At 35.5% G+C, this 19,588-nt stretch overlaps 1 protein-coding gene across 1 annotated transcript in view; it reads left to right on the top strand.

Annotated features, from left to right (window-relative positions):
• The window catches only part of LOC150078964 (secreted frizzled-related protein 5-like), a 158,894-nt gene extending 143,462 nt beyond the window's left edge, over window positions 1–15,432 (top strand). Inside the window, exon 3 of the mRNA XM_090382622.1 lies at window positions 14,433–15,432. Coding sequence (XP_090238748.1) covers window positions 14,433–14,842 — 410 coding nt within the window. The 3' untranslated portion in view covers window positions 14,843–15,432. The remainder of the gene's footprint in view (window positions 1–14,432) is intronic.
• Window positions 15,433–19,588: the final 4,156 nt, after the last annotated feature.

Here is a 19,588-nt window from a genome sequence, read left to right as displayed (position 1 = left end):
GGATACTTACAAATTAACACATGACACAGAAGCCTATGATAGATACAAGTTGATATGCAACCAAGTTACAAAGGAGGTTAGGCAGGCGAAGGCAGATTACGAGAAATCCTTGGCAAGGGATGCAAAGAAAAACAGCAAAGAGTTCTTTACTTATGTAAACTCTAGAAGGAAGGGGATGAATCAGATTGGTCCACTTGATATTGATGGGTCAACTACTGATGATCCTGCTCAGGTAGCTAACAAACTAAATGAATATTTTGCATCGACATTCACACATGAGGAGTTATTCAGCGAGGGGAATGCCAGAGGTGTATTCAACTCTAGCAGTAAGCTACAGAATCTTGAAATAACTGGGAGTAAAGTGGAGGAGAAACTGTTGAAGATAAACACAAGAAAGGCACCCGGGGTGGATGGGATCTATCCAGTTATATTAAAGGAGGCAGCAAAGGAAGTAAGCAAACCCTTAGCCATAATCATGAGAGCTTCCTTGAACTCAGGGGAGGTACCCATAGACTGGAAATGTGCAAATGTGACCCCAATTCACAAAGGAGGATCAAAGGCTGACACAAGTAATTATAGACCTGTGAGCTTAACTTCTGTTCCAGGAAAATTAATGGAGGCACTAGTTAAAGAAGCACTGCAGGATCATTTAGACAAGACTTCAGTTATAGCTCAAACACAGCATGGTTTTGTTAAGGGGAAGTCTTGCCTGACCAACTTGATTGGATACTATGATGCAGTCACAAAGGAACTGGATGCAGGGAATAACTTTGATATTATATACTTGGATCTTAGAAAGGCTTTTGATACTGTTGCACATGGAAGACTGCTACACAAATTGGAGCAGTGTGACATTGGAGGCAAATTGCTACTATGGATAAAGGGGTGGTTGAGGGGGAGAAGACAGAGAGTGGTAATCAATGGACACTGCTCATCGTGGACTAATGTTATTAGTGGAGTCCCTCAGGGCTCAGTGTTGGGTCCATTGTTGTTTTCTGTATTTATAAATGATATTGATGATGGTATATCAAGCTTAATGTCCAAGTTTGCAGACAATACAAAGGTTGGCAGGGTTGTCAAGGACACTACTGACACTATGCTGCTGCAACAGGATCTGGAAAGGTTGAGCAGATGGGCTGAGAGGTGGCAAATGAAGTTTAACATTGACAAATGTAAAGTACTACACATGGGAAACAGCAACCCCGAGCAACGTATCAACTCTGTGGTACTACACTGACAGTGTTAGAGAATGAAAGGGACTTGGAGGTGGTTGTGCAGGCAGATATGAAGTTCTCTGAGCAGTGCAGACGGGCTGCAAGAGTAGCTCATGGAGTATTGTCAATGATATACAGGAATTTTTCCAGCAGGGATAAGGAGGTGATTATTCCATTGTATAAGGCAATGGTCAGGCCACACCTAGAGTACTGTATACAGGTCTGGAGGCCTCATTTCAAGAAGGATGTAGAGCTGCTGGAACGAGTACAGAGAAGGGCAACAAGATTAGTGAATGGAACAAAGGGGTGCTCTTACGAAGAAAGGCTTAAGTTTTGCAAATTACAGTGTCTGGAGACTAGGCACCAGCGAGGTGATCTGACAGAGGTGTATAAAGCCTTGAATGGTTTAAGCATGCTCAATGCTGATGGGATTCTTCCTCTAGCTCAGAAAAATCACCTGAGAGGGCATAAATTCAAATTGAGGAAAGACAGATGTAGGATAGATGTGCGGAAATTTGCCTTTAGCCAGCAGGTGGTTGGTTGGTGGAACAGACTTCCATCCCTTGTGGTGGAGGTTGATAGCCTAAATAAGTTTAAGGCTCAGCTGGACAGGTATTTTGAACGAACAGAGGGGTGAAGTGGAAGTGGGTTTTTTTTTTTTTTTTTTGGCTGATGCTGCATAAGCTTGCTTTCTTGCATCAAATGCCTCTACTAATGCTAATGTCAGATTTACTTAGAGTATTTTGCAATTAGTTCCTAACTGAACTTTGATACCACAAGCTTTATGCATTTTTAATTGATCCAGTAAAAAAAAAAAAAAAAATCAATATTCAAAAACTTTTCATTTGTGAAAACATTATGGAACTTTGATTACATCATTCTTCAGATTGAGCCAAATGTTTACTAATCCAGAAAATCTTTTGTTATTACTAATACTAACTTCGAATGTGACTCAGTAATTTATCATCTCTTGTGCATTTTCCATTTATATTGTTTCAATAAGCTGCCAGTAGTTAATATACCATTTATGATTAATTTTTGACATAAAAATTAATCTCATAAAGAAACATAAATGATTTTAATTTTCACAGGTTTTAGTATCAACTGCCCAATATTGTAGTGTGAGGTTGACTGACAGAGCTGCTTTGTGAAGTTGCATAAAACAACAGGCTAATAAAAGTCACTAGGTTTTCTCTACTTACTCAATAGTGTCAGTAGGGAACTGTAGGTCTAGGGCAGTGGTTTTCAACTGGGGTGCCATGTAATTTGGGTTTAAGTTACATAAACTTTTTTTTTTTTAATTTATATGTTTATTTCATTATAAAAAGGTGTACAGTACCTTTTTAATTTTGTGGTGATCTATAATTGATGCTTACTTAGTACCTCTATTTTATTAAAGAATAAAATTATTATATACTGTATATATATAATTTGTATTATGAAATTTAATTTTTATAATTATATTATTGTAATAACTATCATATAACATATATTTTTGTTAATATTAGATATATATGAGTATATATACACACACCCACACAGGGAGAGAATTGGATCTAACAGGTAGAAAATTGAGTAGGGGTGCTGCAAAATAAAATAAATTACTTAGGGGTGCCATTTTTAAAAAAAGATTGAAACCACTGGTCTGTGAAATGACCTTGAGCTGTTGATTGTTTTTATCCATACTGCAATCAAGGTAGACCTAAACCCCGGTGTTTTTATCTCGCCACATGACTCGTGTTTATTGCATAACAGCTGTTCCAGAACACTTTTTGTTTGTTTGTTTTAGTATGCTATCTTTTCCCTTTCAGCACCTGGTACATTGGGAGTGGTGCCCAAATGCAAATTTGTTGCGGCTTGTTTCTATGCTATTTTTGGACATTCTCTGTTTCCATCAAGTTTTGTATCAGAATACTAAATACCACATTTTAACCAAACCTGGGACAAGGTATTTCTTGTGCTTTAGAAAGTTAATTTCTGCACTATGGACAGTAATTCAGATGTGTACCCCCTCGAAATAATTATATAGTGAGCACCACAACCCAGAGTTGCATTCTGCATTATAAAGTTCAAGTTTCTATAAACTATAACATCCTCTTTAGGCAAGCACAAATGAGAATGTTATTGTCACCATAATTGATATCTGTATGAAAACTGATGATGAAAGCATTTTTAATCCCAACAAAACCAAAGCCACCTGCACAGATGTCACCCATCACTAAGCAAGCATCAAAAAGTATTGTGGCGCCTCCGTAGCCAGGTGGGAAGAAGCAGCAGTGCGTAACGCACGCTTCTTGATTAGACCGGGGTTCGATCCCGTCACCACCAAATACAGGGATGCGGAAAGATCAGGGAATGATCACCGCATATTCCCGGAGCAATATGGCCTTAGTTGCTAATGCTCCTAAAAACCAAAATAACAAACATAACAAAAAGCATTGTGTGTAGCTACAAAACAATACTGTTACATCACTGAGTTAGGGATAGGAATGATGTTGGGATTTTTCAAGATCAAATAAAAATTAATTGCAGAAATAAGTATTATTCACCTACAAAAAGAAAATGAACAGTAACAGATTAGGTAATTTCCTTTGTAACACAGTCTACTAACAAATAAATAAATAAACGGCAATGGATTACACACCTAGCTCAATTTTCCATTCAATTCCCAAAACATACCAAGTGCACATTTTGCAGCGCTGTACTGAATGGATTTAACAATATACACCAAGTGATCATTGAATTATGACCACCTTTCTAATACTGTGTTGGGCAACCATTTACATGGATAACAGCCACTATTTGCCTAGGCATTGACTCCACTAGATGTCTGAGAATGTCTATAGGGATCTGCAGCCATGCTGCCTCAGTGTCAGAATAGATGGCAGTTGCATGTACATACACCTCACTTCCCATTCAAAAACATCCCACAGGTATTCAATTGGACTGAGGTCAGGCGAATTTGGAGGCCAATCAAGATGGGCAATATCTTCACTGTATTCCTCGAACCACTTGTGCACAGTGTGGGCCCAATTACATAGCACATTATCGTCTTGGAAGATCCCATTTCTGTATGTAAAAAAATGCAACAAGGCAGGATGCACATGGTCTCCTAAGCGCTGCCAGTAGACTTCACTGGTGAAACGTTGGTCCATACGCACCGAGGATCTTAATTCTTGGCAGCAAAACATGCACCGCATTAAGCAACTAACTACTGCCACCCATCTGGATAGTGAGCACCATGTACAATGTGTCCAAGGACTTGTTGCTGGTGCCACACATGAAGGCATCTATTAGTGTTACACCAGGTATTTGGACTCATCTGACCAGTCCTCCAGTGTGCCCATGACTGACAGCATTTGCCATCGATGATGATCAGCAGTGAGGAGAGAGTACCTCTTGAGTGGAACCCCCATAAATCTGATTATGTGGAAAATCTGCTGTGGAACCCCCATAAATCTGAGTATGTGGAAAATTGTCATTTGGGATATTGTTCTTGCATTCCCCATACTCTATTGCAATGTCAACTGTGGTACGGTGAGCTGCCACTAAGCCTACACAATGCACCGCGCTCTTCATTTACCATGAACATCCACCTTGCGTAATCCTTTAGAGTTCTGTTGGCTGGAGGTGGTTTGACCTGTTCAATACTATTCTTTGTACAGTGGGTAGTGAGCAACTGACAAGACATGCCATTTCTGATGTGGATGCACCAAATGCACGAGTTCCAACAATCATGTCGTTTTGAAGCTTCCTGGTGTCTTTACTACATCCCATAACTGCTACTTCATCACTTTGACTTTCCCAACCAGATGCAAATTACCACTGCTCTATCATACGAAGCTGTTTAGCTTTTTATACTGTCAGCTATGTAGCATAGTCCATTATGGATGGAGTAGTCATAATTTGGTGATCATTGGGTGTATATATCAGTAGTCACATACGTTACTTCAGGACAGAGCCAGCTAAAACATAACAAATAATTTTGTATCACATTATACTTAAATTGATTAAAATATATTAATATGAAGAAGCAGATCTGCAAAGAGAAAAAAAAAAAAACTCAATCTAAGCCATATTATAACCAGCCTTGTTGCATTATTTTATAGGAAAATGATTAAATTATAATTTTACATAATTATAAAAAATAAAATTAATTCTGCAATAAGTGTTTTCTAGGAATGCAATAGTCACATTAATCAAAAAATACATGTATTAATTTTAACTAAAATGCTTTTAGAAGGCTTACCTTTTTTGACATGTATTTCAGAGGAGGCAATGTACAGAAAAAACAAAACTCTGTTAACAATAAAAATGAATGTCAACTGTCATTCTAAATGGGGTAAAAAAAAGTTGATATTTATATCTAGTTTTAAATTATAAATTAAAAATAAAATAAATTACTAATATCACAAAGTAAGATAAAAAAAAAAGTAAAGAAGAAACAGATTTGAAAACAGCATATATTTTTTCCATAATTGTCAAAAACATTTACACACTTATCTCAATGCTTTATTAAAATTCTGGAATTTTGCTGTATCCTGCCAGTTGCTGTCTTAATAACACACACCAGTTTCAACTTCAACATCACCAGAAAAATATGTGCCACGAGCAGTTGTACCAGACAAATGAACCTCACTGAGAGGGAGGTCAAGCTGCAGGGAGGATGATAGAGTAGTTTACATCTTAAATCATTAATGGTCAGAAGCAAAACTATAAATTCTGATGCCTGTGGCCAAATATCAGAAAAAAATATCTTTGTTTTCATAAATTATAATTATAACAAAATTATTATTATCATCCATAAAATGATACTTTTTATATGAAAGCGACAGGTTTTTATAACCGATTTATAATATAACAATTGACTTATTTTAAATTATAGATTCTTAAGTAATAATAAGTAAATTATAGATTGTTATTCTAAATCTGACTCCATTCTGCACCTGTTGCCAAGGCCACCATCAGTACACCAGTTATGCCTCTGTTAATGGTCATTTGGATTGCACATGCAATAACAATACCCCATCTGAATAGCCCAGGCCATTTTTTTTGCTGAGTCCTAAGTTTTTTCAGAAGTGCAATTGTGCAGCATTTGCAATATTAGTATTAATTAGCATTAGTAGAGGCATTTGATGCAAGAAAGCAAGCTTATGCAGCATCAGCCAAAAAAAAAAAAAAACCACTTCCACTTCACCCCTCTGTTCGTTCAAAATACCTGTCCAGCTGAGCCTTAAACTTATTTAGGCTATCAACCTCCACCACAAGGGATGGAAGTCTGTTCCACCAACCAACCACCCGCTGGCTAAAGGCAAATTTCCGCACATCTATCCTACATCTGTCTTTCCTCAATTTAAATTTATGCCCTCTCAGGCGATTTTTCTGAGCTAGAGGAAGAATCCCATCAGCATTGAGCATGCTTAAACAATTCAAGGCTTTATACACCTCTATCAGATCACCTCGCTGGTGCCTAGTCTCCAGACACTGTAATTTGCAAAACTTAAGCCTTTCTTCGTAAGAGCACCCCTTTGTTCCATTCACTAATCTTGTTGCCCTTCTCTGTACTCATTCCAGCAGCTCTACATCCTTCTTGAAATGAGGCCTCCAGACCTGTATACAGTACTCTAGGTGTGGCCTGACCATTGCCTTATACAATGGAATAATCACCTCCTTATCCCTGCTGGAAAAATTCCTGTATATCATTGACAATACTCCATGAGCTACTCTTGCAGCCTGTCTGCACTGCTCAGAGAACTTCATATCTGCCTGCACAACCACCCCCAAGTCCCTTTCATTCTCTACCACTGTCAGTGTAGTACCACAGAGTTGATACGTTGCTCTGGGGTTGCTGTTTCCCATGTGTTGTAGTACTTTACATTTGTCAATGTTAAACTTCATTTGCCACCTCTCAGCCCATCTGCTCAACCTTTCCAGATCCTGTTGCAGCAGCATAGTGTCAGTAGTGTCCTTGACAACCCTGCCAACCTTTGTATCATCTGCAAACTTGGACATTAAGCTTGATATACCATCATCAATATCATTTATAAATACAGAAAACAATAATGGACCCAACACTGAGCCCTGAGGGACTCCACTAATAACATTAGTCCACGATGAGCAGTGTCCATTGATTACCACTCTCTGTCTTCTCCCCCTCAACCACCCCTTTATCCATAGCAGCAATTTGCCTCCAATGTCAGTCACACTGCTCCAATTTGTGTAGCAGTCTTCCATGTGCAACAGTATCAAAAGCCTTTCTAAGATCCAAGTATATAATATCAAAGTTATTCCCTGCATCCAGTTCTTTTGTGACTGCATCATAGTATCCAACCAAGTTGGTCAGGCAAGACTTCCCCTTAACAAAACCATGCTGTGTCTGAGCTATAACTGAAGTCTTGTCTAAGTGTGGCAAATGTGGCAAATGATGCAAATAGTGGCAAATGATGCAAGAAAGCAAACTTATATAGTATTAGCCAAAAAAAAAAACCTTATTTCACCTGTCCATCCCCTCCAATAGTTTGTCTAGTTTTTCCTTTAATTTATTCACATATGGTTTTTACCTCAGAGCTAATTATAGCATCCTTCAACAGCACAAGTTCCTAAATGCTAATGACAAGATGTGGCTAGTAATTGTTTTAAGTATAAAACCACCTACTCTCAATTAGTACTGGAAGCCACTAAATCCGAAGGAAGCTTTCAACACTTCATAATAAGCGGTGTATTTTATTTATTTATTATTTTTTGTTGTTGTTGTTGAGTACAGGCTTGAACTCACAATCTTCTTACTTGAGACTGCGCACATGCTCGGTCAACGGGCAGCCCGTAGCTGCTGTTCTCCCCTTCGCAAAATCATCAAAACGTAACAGCTGTTTTCAAGAAATATTATTCAACTTGCATTTTACTGCAGATATTGCACACTATCAGCCACATGTGAATGAAACAAAGAATGAAGCAGGCAAAATATTTTTTAGAAATTATTGAATATTAGTATTAGCAAAGCCAACTGATGCAAGAAAGCGAATTTTTTTTTGCATCAGCCATAAATAAACAATAATTAAAATACAACAGATTTTCTTACTATTCTAATTCCCTCAGGCTCACTGCATCCAAATCTTTGGGAGGCAATTTATTACAATGTTTGGCAACCCACTGCCTACAGCTGAACTTCATGAAATCCAGTCTTCTGTTTTACCATGGAGATTTCATATTTTTGTACCCTGGTTCGTGCCTCACTTTGGAGGAGAAAACAGTTTTTCCTAGTGTATTTTACTCAATTCCTTCAGTGTCCTATACATCCCAGTTAGATCTACCTCAGATATCTGGTCAAACTTTGCAGTCCACACCTTTTAAGCCGTTCTTTATATCTACACTTTGCACTTATCACCAATCAAGTTTCCCTTCTCTGCATTGCAGGACCAAGGTATTTTCGTGCCCCGGGCAGAAAGGTTTTTCGGCGCCCCCCTTTATATATATATATATTTTTTTTTTTTTTTTTTGCATGATTTGTAAAATTTGGCACCCTTTAATTTCGGACAATGTATGTAACCGATCCAAATCTTTTTTGAAGCAACAACCCGGCTCGAGTTGTTAACACCTTCAAATCATCAGCACTTTAAGAGCTTCCCTTGGATACCCTCCCTCGTCAATATCATTTATGAAAATTAAAATAGGAGGGCACCCAACATCGATCCCTGGGTTACCCCACATTTTATAGACAATATTTTTTTCTGGCAAGAGGGCAACATTTTTTTTTTTTAATGGTTGTAAGATAAACAAACAATCGAAATGCGGCACGTTCTTTGTCACCTCACTATATCATAATCGAGCAATAAATCTGGATACAGCAGACTCTCGATTAACCGGGACACTTAAAGACTCTAAATTAAAAAAAAATAATAAATAAAAATAAAAAATCAACCAGAAATCAAAAAAATTTAAGTAATAACTAGAATAGGTATAAACAGATATTTTGCAAGTCGTAAATAAGCGACATTATAAGTCGTCATTGGGAGATTAGTGTACCTATTATCTTGCAATCTCCGCTGTTGTCACATTCGCCGCTCAAAAAAATGAAAAAGAAAAAAAAAAAAGAGAGAGAGAGAGAGACCAAATGTTTAGTTTGGTTTAGCGTGTCGCGTCGATTGTTATGTTCCGTTGCAGCGCAAAAGGACAAGTTTTGTTTCGTTATTTATGTCAGAGATGTCGGAATTTTTTTTTATAGTAATTTTTTTTTTTTATTTAGAAATCGCGAAAATGATGGGCAAAACGCAAAACAGTTGCGCTTTCAGTTAAACAAAAACTTGGAATTATTCAAAAGTTTGAAAACGGTGCATCTGTTAAATCTCTAAGGAATCATTATAATAAAGATGTATCAAAATGACCAAACATTAACAGGTATCGCGCGGAATTCAGATTTGTCAATAATAATATAGTAGCGATATGTTATTAGTCATTCTCGAGTTACGGAAAACTCGACGAAGTAAGAAGTCCTGGAACGTATCTCTTACGTATGTCGGGGCTTTTGTATTTTTGGATTAACCGGGAAATCGGTTATCCGGGATTTGTTTTTTACCATCTATCCCGGAAAATCGAGAGTCTACTGTATAAGTAAATTCTGGTTACTTAAAATTATCCCTTCTCGTACGTGTACAGTATATACACACACAGTGTGTGTGTGTGTAGTGCTGGAACAAAGCCGAGGCGTTTACCCTACGTACAATACAAGAAGGTCAAGGGTGTAACTATGTGGGTAAACAATATGCCTAGGGTCTACGAAAACACAGGGGACCGAAAAAATATAATTAACTCAAATAAATTCAACTATTTTGTTCCAGCAATAAAGCCCGTCACCACCAAATACGGAGGATGCGGAAAGGTCAGGGAATGACCACCGTATATCCCGGAGCAATATGACCTTAGTTGCTAATGCTCCTTAAAAAACCAAAACAGCAACAGTCCAGCAATAAACTCCTACAAAATAATTTTAAACAGATTTCTAAAATAAATTATTTTTTCGGTTAGTTAAATCATTAAAGACCTCATTAGCATTTGTACTCAAGTTTGTGTTCGAATAATTGTGGGCCCTCGCGGTAGCACAAATGGTATAATCAATGCCCTCCCCACACCGGGTGGGGAGGACGTGATTATAATAAGAGTGCCTAAGTTCGAATCCCGCCAATGATGAGAGGAATTTTTATGATCATTTTTTAACAATGTAGCTGAGTTAGTCGGTCTTGAGCAAGGATAAAATGTTTTTTTTTTTTTTTTATCCCGGAAACTTGGTTTTTCGTTCAGCAAACAAGAGAACTGATAAGAACGCACGCAATTTACAGACATACAATGGGCAATATGGTCTAAGACGCTGATGCACCTAAAATCCTATAAAAAAGTCAACAACATGCTGTGGATATAACTTCAAATAACCAAATTTATAAAAACGTTTTCGAATGTCTTTAAAAACAAAACAAAAAAAAATAGATTTAATGTAAGGGCGTTACATCTAATTATTATGTTTTTATTTATTACGTTTTATATAAAATAGTGAGGCCTACGAACACCAAAAGACGGCCGTGGGTATAACAACCCATTTTTAAAAAAATTGTGGCTAGAAACGTTCTATAATTCGGGAGGGGCTGCATATTTAATATTTTACTCAAGGCGCAAAAACACTTAGTTCCAACAATGCATAATATTTAAATAGGAAAAGGTGTGTTTAGTATAGTTCATAATATTAGCGAAGCTAGTTAGTCATTACAGAATGACAAATCTAGCTGCTTGAACCTGCCAAGTTTTAATAAATAAAACAACTGATTAAACACGGAACTGTTAAACTAAGCGTTTTCAGCGTGATACTAGTTAGCGTTAAGGTTTTTTTTCCCCTGGCTAAAATGAAAAATTACATTATAAAATCACAGCATTTGACAACAAAAATAAATGCAAATGAAGACTAACGAAGAAACTATTTTAAAAATGCTTCAAATATATTAGCAAAATTTCTATTGTCTAGGAGCAACATTTTTAATGATTACTTTTTTTTTTTTTTTTTTTTTTTTGCCTTTATGATCACCAAACAATAAAACCATTTAGATTCTCTCAGTTGAAAAATTAAACCGAAAAATATAAAGGGGTTTGAAACCTGCTTAAATGCAAGCATATAATGACTACTTAGCTATTAGCATACGAAATAACCGGATTCTTTTCCATCTGTACTGATTTCATGACAAGCAGATTGATAGTTACAATTACATACTATAAACAAAATTCAAGAGTTACAAAATTCTTTGAACTTCAATCGTAAGCCGTTGTCATAAGTAAATACAGCCAAACGCTATTAGTTTGTTATTTTTTATAAAGTTTTTCCATAAAATGTAACTACCGACATAATAATGTATCACTTAATACATTTTTAGAATGCATTAAGAATAATAAGAATTTTCTATGAATAATAAAATGCTTTCAGTTTAATAGTAATTCCCAGCGTTGTAAACAAATACTGCCAAACGCTATTTTTTCATTTATTTATTTTTTATGTATTTGCATAAAATGCAACTAATATAAAATAATGTATCACTTAATACGTTTCTAAAACATAAAATTATAGAAAATTTTATATAAATTTTCTATAATTTTATAAAATAAAACATATATATAAAATAAAACATATGTAATGAAGAATAAATATATATTTTTTTTCTTAATGCTTGGAACTTAAAAAGTCCTAGCGTTGTAGACAAATACGACCAAAAGCTATTTCTTCATTTTTTTTTTTTTTTTTAAGTTTCCATAAAATGTAACTGATATAAAATAATGTATCGCTTAATACGTTTGTAGAATATACATAATTACGTTTATAGAGTAAATAATTATATTAAAGATTCTATAAATGTAAAATGAACATTATATACGCTTACATATTTTTAAAATATCAGATAACCATAAATACCTTCCCTTACCTCATTAAAGCAGAAAGTGAACAGTAAATGCCAAACGAATAATGTAAGCAAAGTTGCTGATGATAGGGGCGCAGCAGTCGTTTAATAAATAATAGTTAAGAGAAATGATAAAAATAGCAAAAAGAAACCACCAAAACGCTCATAAATTATGATATTTTCAAATATTTTTATTAAAAATATAAAAATTTATTTATTAAAATATAAAAATTACAATTATAATAAAAATCATCATAATATATATCATGTTTTTAGTGTATTATATTATGATATAACGCACTTTTTAGTGTATTATATTATGATGTATATTATATAGTGTGTTATATTAAGATGATTTTAGACAAGTTTCCATTCCGATTGCAGGTAATAAAGGCCCACATCAATAAATAACAAATGCAAATTTATTCACTGACAGGAAGACTTTAAACAATCTAATTTATTAAATACATAAATTACGAATTTATGGACTACTTGTATCTTCATTTTGCCATTCTTCAGCATAATGTGATTTATACGTTAATTTATCAGAGAACAAAGAGTAGTTTCTGACCAGAAATAAATGTTTCTCAAAGTTTCTACCATCACCACGAAAAATATCTTTTAATGCTGGCTAATAGCGAGATCTCTTTACAGTTTTTTAGCAGCCCTTGTGGCTGGCACAGTGGTTATGATCGCTGTTCATAAACACTATACAGGAAATTTCAGGGTTCGAATCGGTAGGAATTATTATGAGCATTTTTTCACAATGGGACTGTGTTAGTCCGTTTCTGGCGAAAGCGGACTATTTGTTCTCAGGGAAACACTAATTATCACCAAAACAGTCAAAATTACAATAAAATACATACAATTTATAAAGGCACATTATAGCCTTAGCAGCTTATGTGCCATTAAGCCTCCAGAACAACAACAACAACAATTTATAATTATAATACTGTACACCGATGCCTCATGACCTTAGTACCTCGTCATAAATACTAAATAAACACAAAGAGCCGCTTTTGCATATCACAATATCTCGATAAATGGCTGCATTTGATCACTTTTGATGGCTGTGATTTCAAATTACATTTATAGCAGATTAATACAGTATTTTCAGGCCGATTTTGCAGAGCAAAATCAGCTTGAAAATATTGCTACTGCATAGTACTAATGGCATGGTGGTGGTGGTGGAAGGTGAAATTAATAGTTGACTGCTTGTTACATAACAAGTGCACATATTACGAGCACACATATATATGCAATATCCTTATTGAATATATATGCGCAATTTTTCCTTCATGCATTTAACGCGTAAGGTTTTTCAGAAGTAGAAAATTTATTTACATGTAATAATTTAATATTCGTAATGTTATTTAAGTCTGTTACGGGGACCACCCCTGGGAATTTGTTTACAGCCCCTTTCTCAGTTCTTCAGCCTCTATCTTTGCAACTTGTCAATTTAAGTACATCTAAAATGTAATAATCTGTGAGTGAGGATTCTGTCTTCTACTAATCCTGAATTATTTTAGTCACTAAATCAGGCCCTGTTGCAGTCCAAAAAAAAAAAAATAATAATAAAAATTAAAGAAAAAAAAAAATATATATATATATATATATATATATTTTTTTTTTTTTTTTTTTTTTTTTCCCCGCTGTGGTTTCATTTTCCGTTGTGATTTAACCGTGATTCAGGCAATTTCATTAACCGTAATTCGTAATTGCATCGTCTCGAATCACGTCAACTCAAACGCGTGTGCCACTGCACTTCTATTTTAACCATTCTGCTACGTCAGGCCAAGTTCACATTCATATTTTTTAATATGAATAAAAATAATTTTACTAATTTAGTTAGTTCTTTTTTATGTGACACGAAAACTGTAGCAGATATATGCATTGTTGAATTAGTTTTTGATTTTAAAAAGTGCCAATTATCCATATTTATCAGAAGTATTAATGACATAAAAAACTTTTGATCCTCTTATGAAAAAAAAATAATAAATAATAAAACGTTTAATTCTTATAATTGCTCCGTCAATAATACTGTTATTGGTATTCGATTTTTTTAATACAAGTTTTACTGTATTAATTAAAAAGTACAACATAATTACGGTTTTTGTAATTAATATAAACTCCATTATTTTAACAGATTTTAATTTATTGTACATGAAAATAATTTAAAAACAGTTCAGATATATAACATTGAAAATTTTCAACTTTAGAAAGATTTATCTAACATTATATATTACTTTTATAAATATCAATACATTTATTTTATTTTATTTTATTTTAGTGATTAAGACTAAAATCCGAAGACTGAAGAAGCAGAAACTGCAGTGTAAAAAGGCTAAAATCCTGAAACTTCGAGGTAGTACGTCGAAAAAGGATCTTCGTAGACCTATATTCAAGCATGCTAACATGACAGAATGCTGCGGAGAGCTTGTTCGAAACGCAGGAAAGAAAAAAGGTGTGCTCATAATGGGTACAAAAACCTCCAATGGTCTTTTACCTACTTTCATAATGGAATGGAAGAAGAATTCTGGATTCAAGAAGGCGGTTAGATCAATGAAGAATATTGACTGTTCTAATCCAAAACTTCTCTCACAAACAATGGAGAAAGACGGAGTACTGCCTGTAACATCGTTCTGGGAAAGCAGCCAGAGAAAAGGAAGATCCCGTAAAAATAAACCAAGGGAAACTTAGTTTGTAAGGTAGAAATTTAAGCTGGGTTTCTTTTTTGCTTTATAGTCAAATCTCGTCTTGGCTGTGTAGGCGAGTATGTGCTCTAGATAACTGTTAGTCTGGGCAAACAGTGTTCAACCCACTGAGTTCCAGCATGCCTAGGCTGTTTAAATTTGAATGGGATCAGATTTTATCATCCTCTCCTCATCCCATTGAACTGTGGACGGCTAGCACCGTGATGCGTATTTCTGAAAAGTGCTTTTAAGTGTAGCTACAGAAAAATTTCCACTATCAATATTGCTCTAGCTGTTTTTGCTGCAATTAAACTGAGCTTACAAGTAAACACCGATAACCAAATCACGAAAGTAATGTTGAGTATTTTGTAAGACTGTGTATTTGGTGTGTGTTAGTGACAAGAATATGAGCGAAGGTGGCCAATAAACAGACTTTTCATGTCGTAATATAAAATTCTGTGGCAAAAATGTCGGAAATCGTTGGAAGCAATACATAAGGTATAAAAGATATTCTACGATATAATGACGAATGGTTGGTTTGATCGATTTGTACATATTTTAGCTTAATGCATGCACATTCTATACTGATCTGTTAATAAAAATAGAAAATAATCACGACCAATCCAATTCTCATTTCAAATAAGTGTAATACGTTTAATAGTATGTTGGTGTACGTTTAGATGCTCATTAGAAACTGAAATAAACTGCTTTCATGTGGTGTGATGTGCTTATTTTATGGAAATATATATCAAAACAAACTACAAGGCAAAAACTTAAACTGGGTTTCTTTTTTACATGATTAAATTTGAAATCTCATTAAGTTGAACAAAAAACATTCCTACGTCAAATTTTATGCACTGTATTGATAATGGAAAGAAAATTCGTTAAGTAGTAACTCTCGAACTAAGGGATGCATCCTCTACTGAAGGGACTGGCGAGTTCTAAAAGGTGACCAGATTTAAAGATTTTTACATTGCATTTAATTATCAAACTATTAGGAAGGACATAACGAAAACAGTTTGAAAGCTACGCTATTATGCAAGAGGAATTGGAGAATCAAGAGTTTTAACACCTTTCAGCAAAACACTGATATTCGTTTGTGTTGGTTTTAATACTTTCAGTGTTTCAAACGATATGATTTATGGCTAGTAATTTCCTTGAAACTGTTTTCTAGAAAATTATTAACATTAGGAGTCTCGGAATCTTTATTGCACTAATGGTGACAAAACCAGTACATGATTCACCCCTTACAGCTAAACGGCTAGAGGTTAACAGCCTTTCTAAGGCCGATTATTACCGATTCTAGATACAAACACTAAAGATACACTAAGGGCAAAAAATTTATAAACAGGAAATTGTATTTCTTTACCGATATACTTCTCTAATAATTTTCAAAGACAATTTTTAAAATATTTTCTTATTAAATAGTAAGCAAATATTTTGAAATTTTGTAAAAATAAAATTTATTATTTTCATTCTCACAGAACTCTTGTTATTTAATACTCAGGGCCGTGCCGTGCTATGATACAGAGAGGCGGCCGCATCAGGCGACACCGTAAGGGGGCGGCATTTCGAAGACTTGCATCATACTGAGAAAATCTACCGCACGGCCCTGTTAATACTGTACTGATCTCAGAAGAAATGCAGAATACTAACTGCAAAAATACATCTGTCATGAGCAAATAATCAAATTCTTTAATTTCGTATTAAGGAATTTTAAAAATGAGAAAACAAAAAGAGCTCCAAAATTTATAATTTGATGAAGTAGAAACGACTATTTTGCATTTCGTTTGCAATGCCTGTATATTTTTAATATCACTATTTCTTTAAAAATAACATATAATACAGTAATGTGTTACGTTTTAAGGATCAGACCAAAACATTAACGAAGCATCAGGCTCGGTTGTATTGCCCCCCTCCCAAAAAATAAAATAAAACTAACTCATTTTTCATCTCTTAAAAAAGATATGGCCATTAAAGGAAATTTCTGTCATAAACTTGGTAATGTTTATGAAGGCTGTAGGAAGTTTTGGAAACTATTCCCTCAAAACTCTAAGAGAAAGCGAGAAATATTTGTTTTACCTTTGTTGCATAATGAATAAAGGTGACCACTTCTGCTAGTCACCAATTAGTTCCATCCCCTCGTTCTATGTTTGATTAACGCCTAATACAATGGAAAAGCAGTATCAAATCAACCCCAGGGGCTCACATCTGGTGAGTATGGGTTTGACACACCTAAGGTCCTGAGCTGGATATCATCTTTCTTGGTGATTCCCTTCTACTCTCTCTCTCTCAGGGATTTTTTTTTTATTTTTGGCTGGTACAGCATAAGCCTCAGGCTTCCTTGCACCATGTAGCTAATAATAATTCCCTTCATGCTTGCATTTTGAGAGGTCGGCTGGACTGTTTCGAATTATTTTTGGATTATGAACCATGGTTGACTAACGCAACTGGCTGTCGTAGATTGTACTGTAGTGATAATCGCTATCTTTGTACACCAGATAGAAAAGGCTTGAGTTTGAACCTCATCAATGGCGCGAGGAATTTTTATGGGCGCTTTTCACAAAGGGGTTGAGTTAATTGGTCTCATGCGAAGGCTACATATATTTCCCTCCCTCTTCGACCAGAAAATGTTTTTCGCCAGAAAACAAACCGACCTATGGATACACGCAATTAGCAGACACAATATATTGGTGCCTCACAGCTTTGGCGTTTAACGCACACATAACCTAACCAAGGTAACTACGTCGCGGCCCTCGTGGACATAATCACCGTCGTACCCACACTAAGTAGGAAAGAGGTCGAACTCGAGTTCTATTTCCTTTTTTGACGGAATAGAACCAAGGCTTTTCCACAAGATGTGTGATAGTTCAGCAGCGAGAGTAACTGAGATGCCTTGAATTCAGTTTGTTCCTCCACCTCGAAGTCAGATATGTCTTCAATGAAAATAAAGTTCACGTATGGGATAGCCAGAGTTCCCCTGGATGTACCATATCTGCTTCTGCCTCATAGCTGTTATATTCTTAATCTGATATGCATTAAAAGTGAGATGGTAGTTGCCGGTAAATTTCAGATCCAGAGAGAGGTGAGAACACAACGTTTGGCTGTACCAAGAATGTAAAATCCCGCACTCTAAATTCCAGAATTCTTTCAAATCCGACATGGTCTACAAAATATATAAAAAAATCAACATTTTATAATCCTGAAATATTAAGACAGCACTCCGGCACTGGTATCAACGATCGCATTTGTCTTTAAAAATCCATGCAAAAAATTGATATTTCTTTCTTTGTAAGATGCTTAAAGGATGTTCTTGCCCTTTAGTCTGTTTTTGCCTCCAACAGGATTTAAACTGCATAGATAATACAAGTCTTAATTCTCACAGCAAAACAAGCTTTTCTTTACAACTAGTTGTCCTGGTATTGCACTACTTTCAAACAGCTGACTCTATAAAAGACTAACTGGACATTTGCTTAAAAGATGAGACTATTTGAGAGCCTGTTTCAGGACTAACTGTGTTCTCATCAGATGTCAGGTGGCCGCTAGGGACAACATCCAGAAATGTTCCATGTTTCGCCTGTATACGAAAACAATTTTAAAATTAGTGATATAGTTAAAGCTATATATTTAAAGTAGTGAATTCGAGGCAGCTCTTTATAAAAGGCAAGTTCTGCTGTGGGAATTAAGGCCATTGCCTTATCCATTCAGTGTAAGTAGTGTTGTCCATTAAAACAAATGAAAGACTAAGAGTCATTATAAATGATTACAGATGCAAATAAGTTCAGTTTAAATATGTATTGAAAATTTCTCGACCACTAGGCGTACCTCCTTCAAATTCGGAAACTTTTAAAATCCGTCACCTTATTTTACAGAGTTTATTGTATTTATTTTTTCACTGTCGAGCAATCAGCCAAAGTTTTGGGCTTTTCTGTTGCATTAAAGCTACTCATGTGTGCGTGTTAGTTGTCTGACGGCACCAGGGGTTTCCCCCATCTCCGCACTCGTGTCGTGTGTGTGTGTGAGAGAGAGAGGGAGATATTGGCATCCTTTATAGAGAACAGTAAAGGGCTGAAGACTTAACATCAGCAGAATTACATCCAATATGAGCCCTGCTTCAAGGCATACCTACCCATTGGAATCCTTTGAGGATCTGTCAAAGAATTACCCATGCCTAACTGGATCCGTTCCAGATTTTCAAGGTGTTTGTTATCTGTTATAATGGTATTTACATTAAGCAAGAGGGTTCCTTTGCAAGGTATGTTGAAAGCCCCTTGGGGACCATTACCACGTGGTGGTGACTGCATTCTGCATGAGAACTTTTTTCAATTATTATTCGCAAGGTATCGTGACGAGTCGTTGCACTGTGAGTAGTTATTTAGGACTTATTTGAACTTTTATACGATCTTTCATTGTGAATAATAAACGAAATCATTTTTAAAATTATATTTTTTGAACTTCTCCATGAATAGGACAAAAAAAAAAAAAAATCATATTAGGGCTACCCAAAAGTTATCTTTTCTACCTATGTGTTATGCCCATAAATTGCGAGTGTTCGCTGGACGGAAAACCAGAGTTTCGGGGGTAAAAACCTTGCTGTACACTCCTGTGACCGATTAACTCAACCACGGATTGATTATATAGCCCATCCCGTCATTGAGTAGATTCAAACCAGGACCTTTTCTATCCAGTCTGGAGAGAACGGCAGTTATAACCACTATCTCCTCACAGACTCCATCAGTTGGTAGAATCGCCG

Source organism: Mastigoproctus giganteus, chromosome 10 (assembly GCF_048544385.1).
Source record: "Mastigoproctus giganteus isolate SK-2022 chromosome 10, ASM4854438v1, whole genome shotgun sequence".
NCBI classification, from domain to species: domain Eukaryota; kingdom Metazoa; phylum Arthropoda; class Arachnida; order Uropygi; family Thelyphonidae; genus Mastigoproctus; species Mastigoproctus giganteus.
The sequence above is the reverse complement of the archived record's forward strand: the minus strand, read 5'-3'. Positions and strand labels throughout refer to the sequence as shown.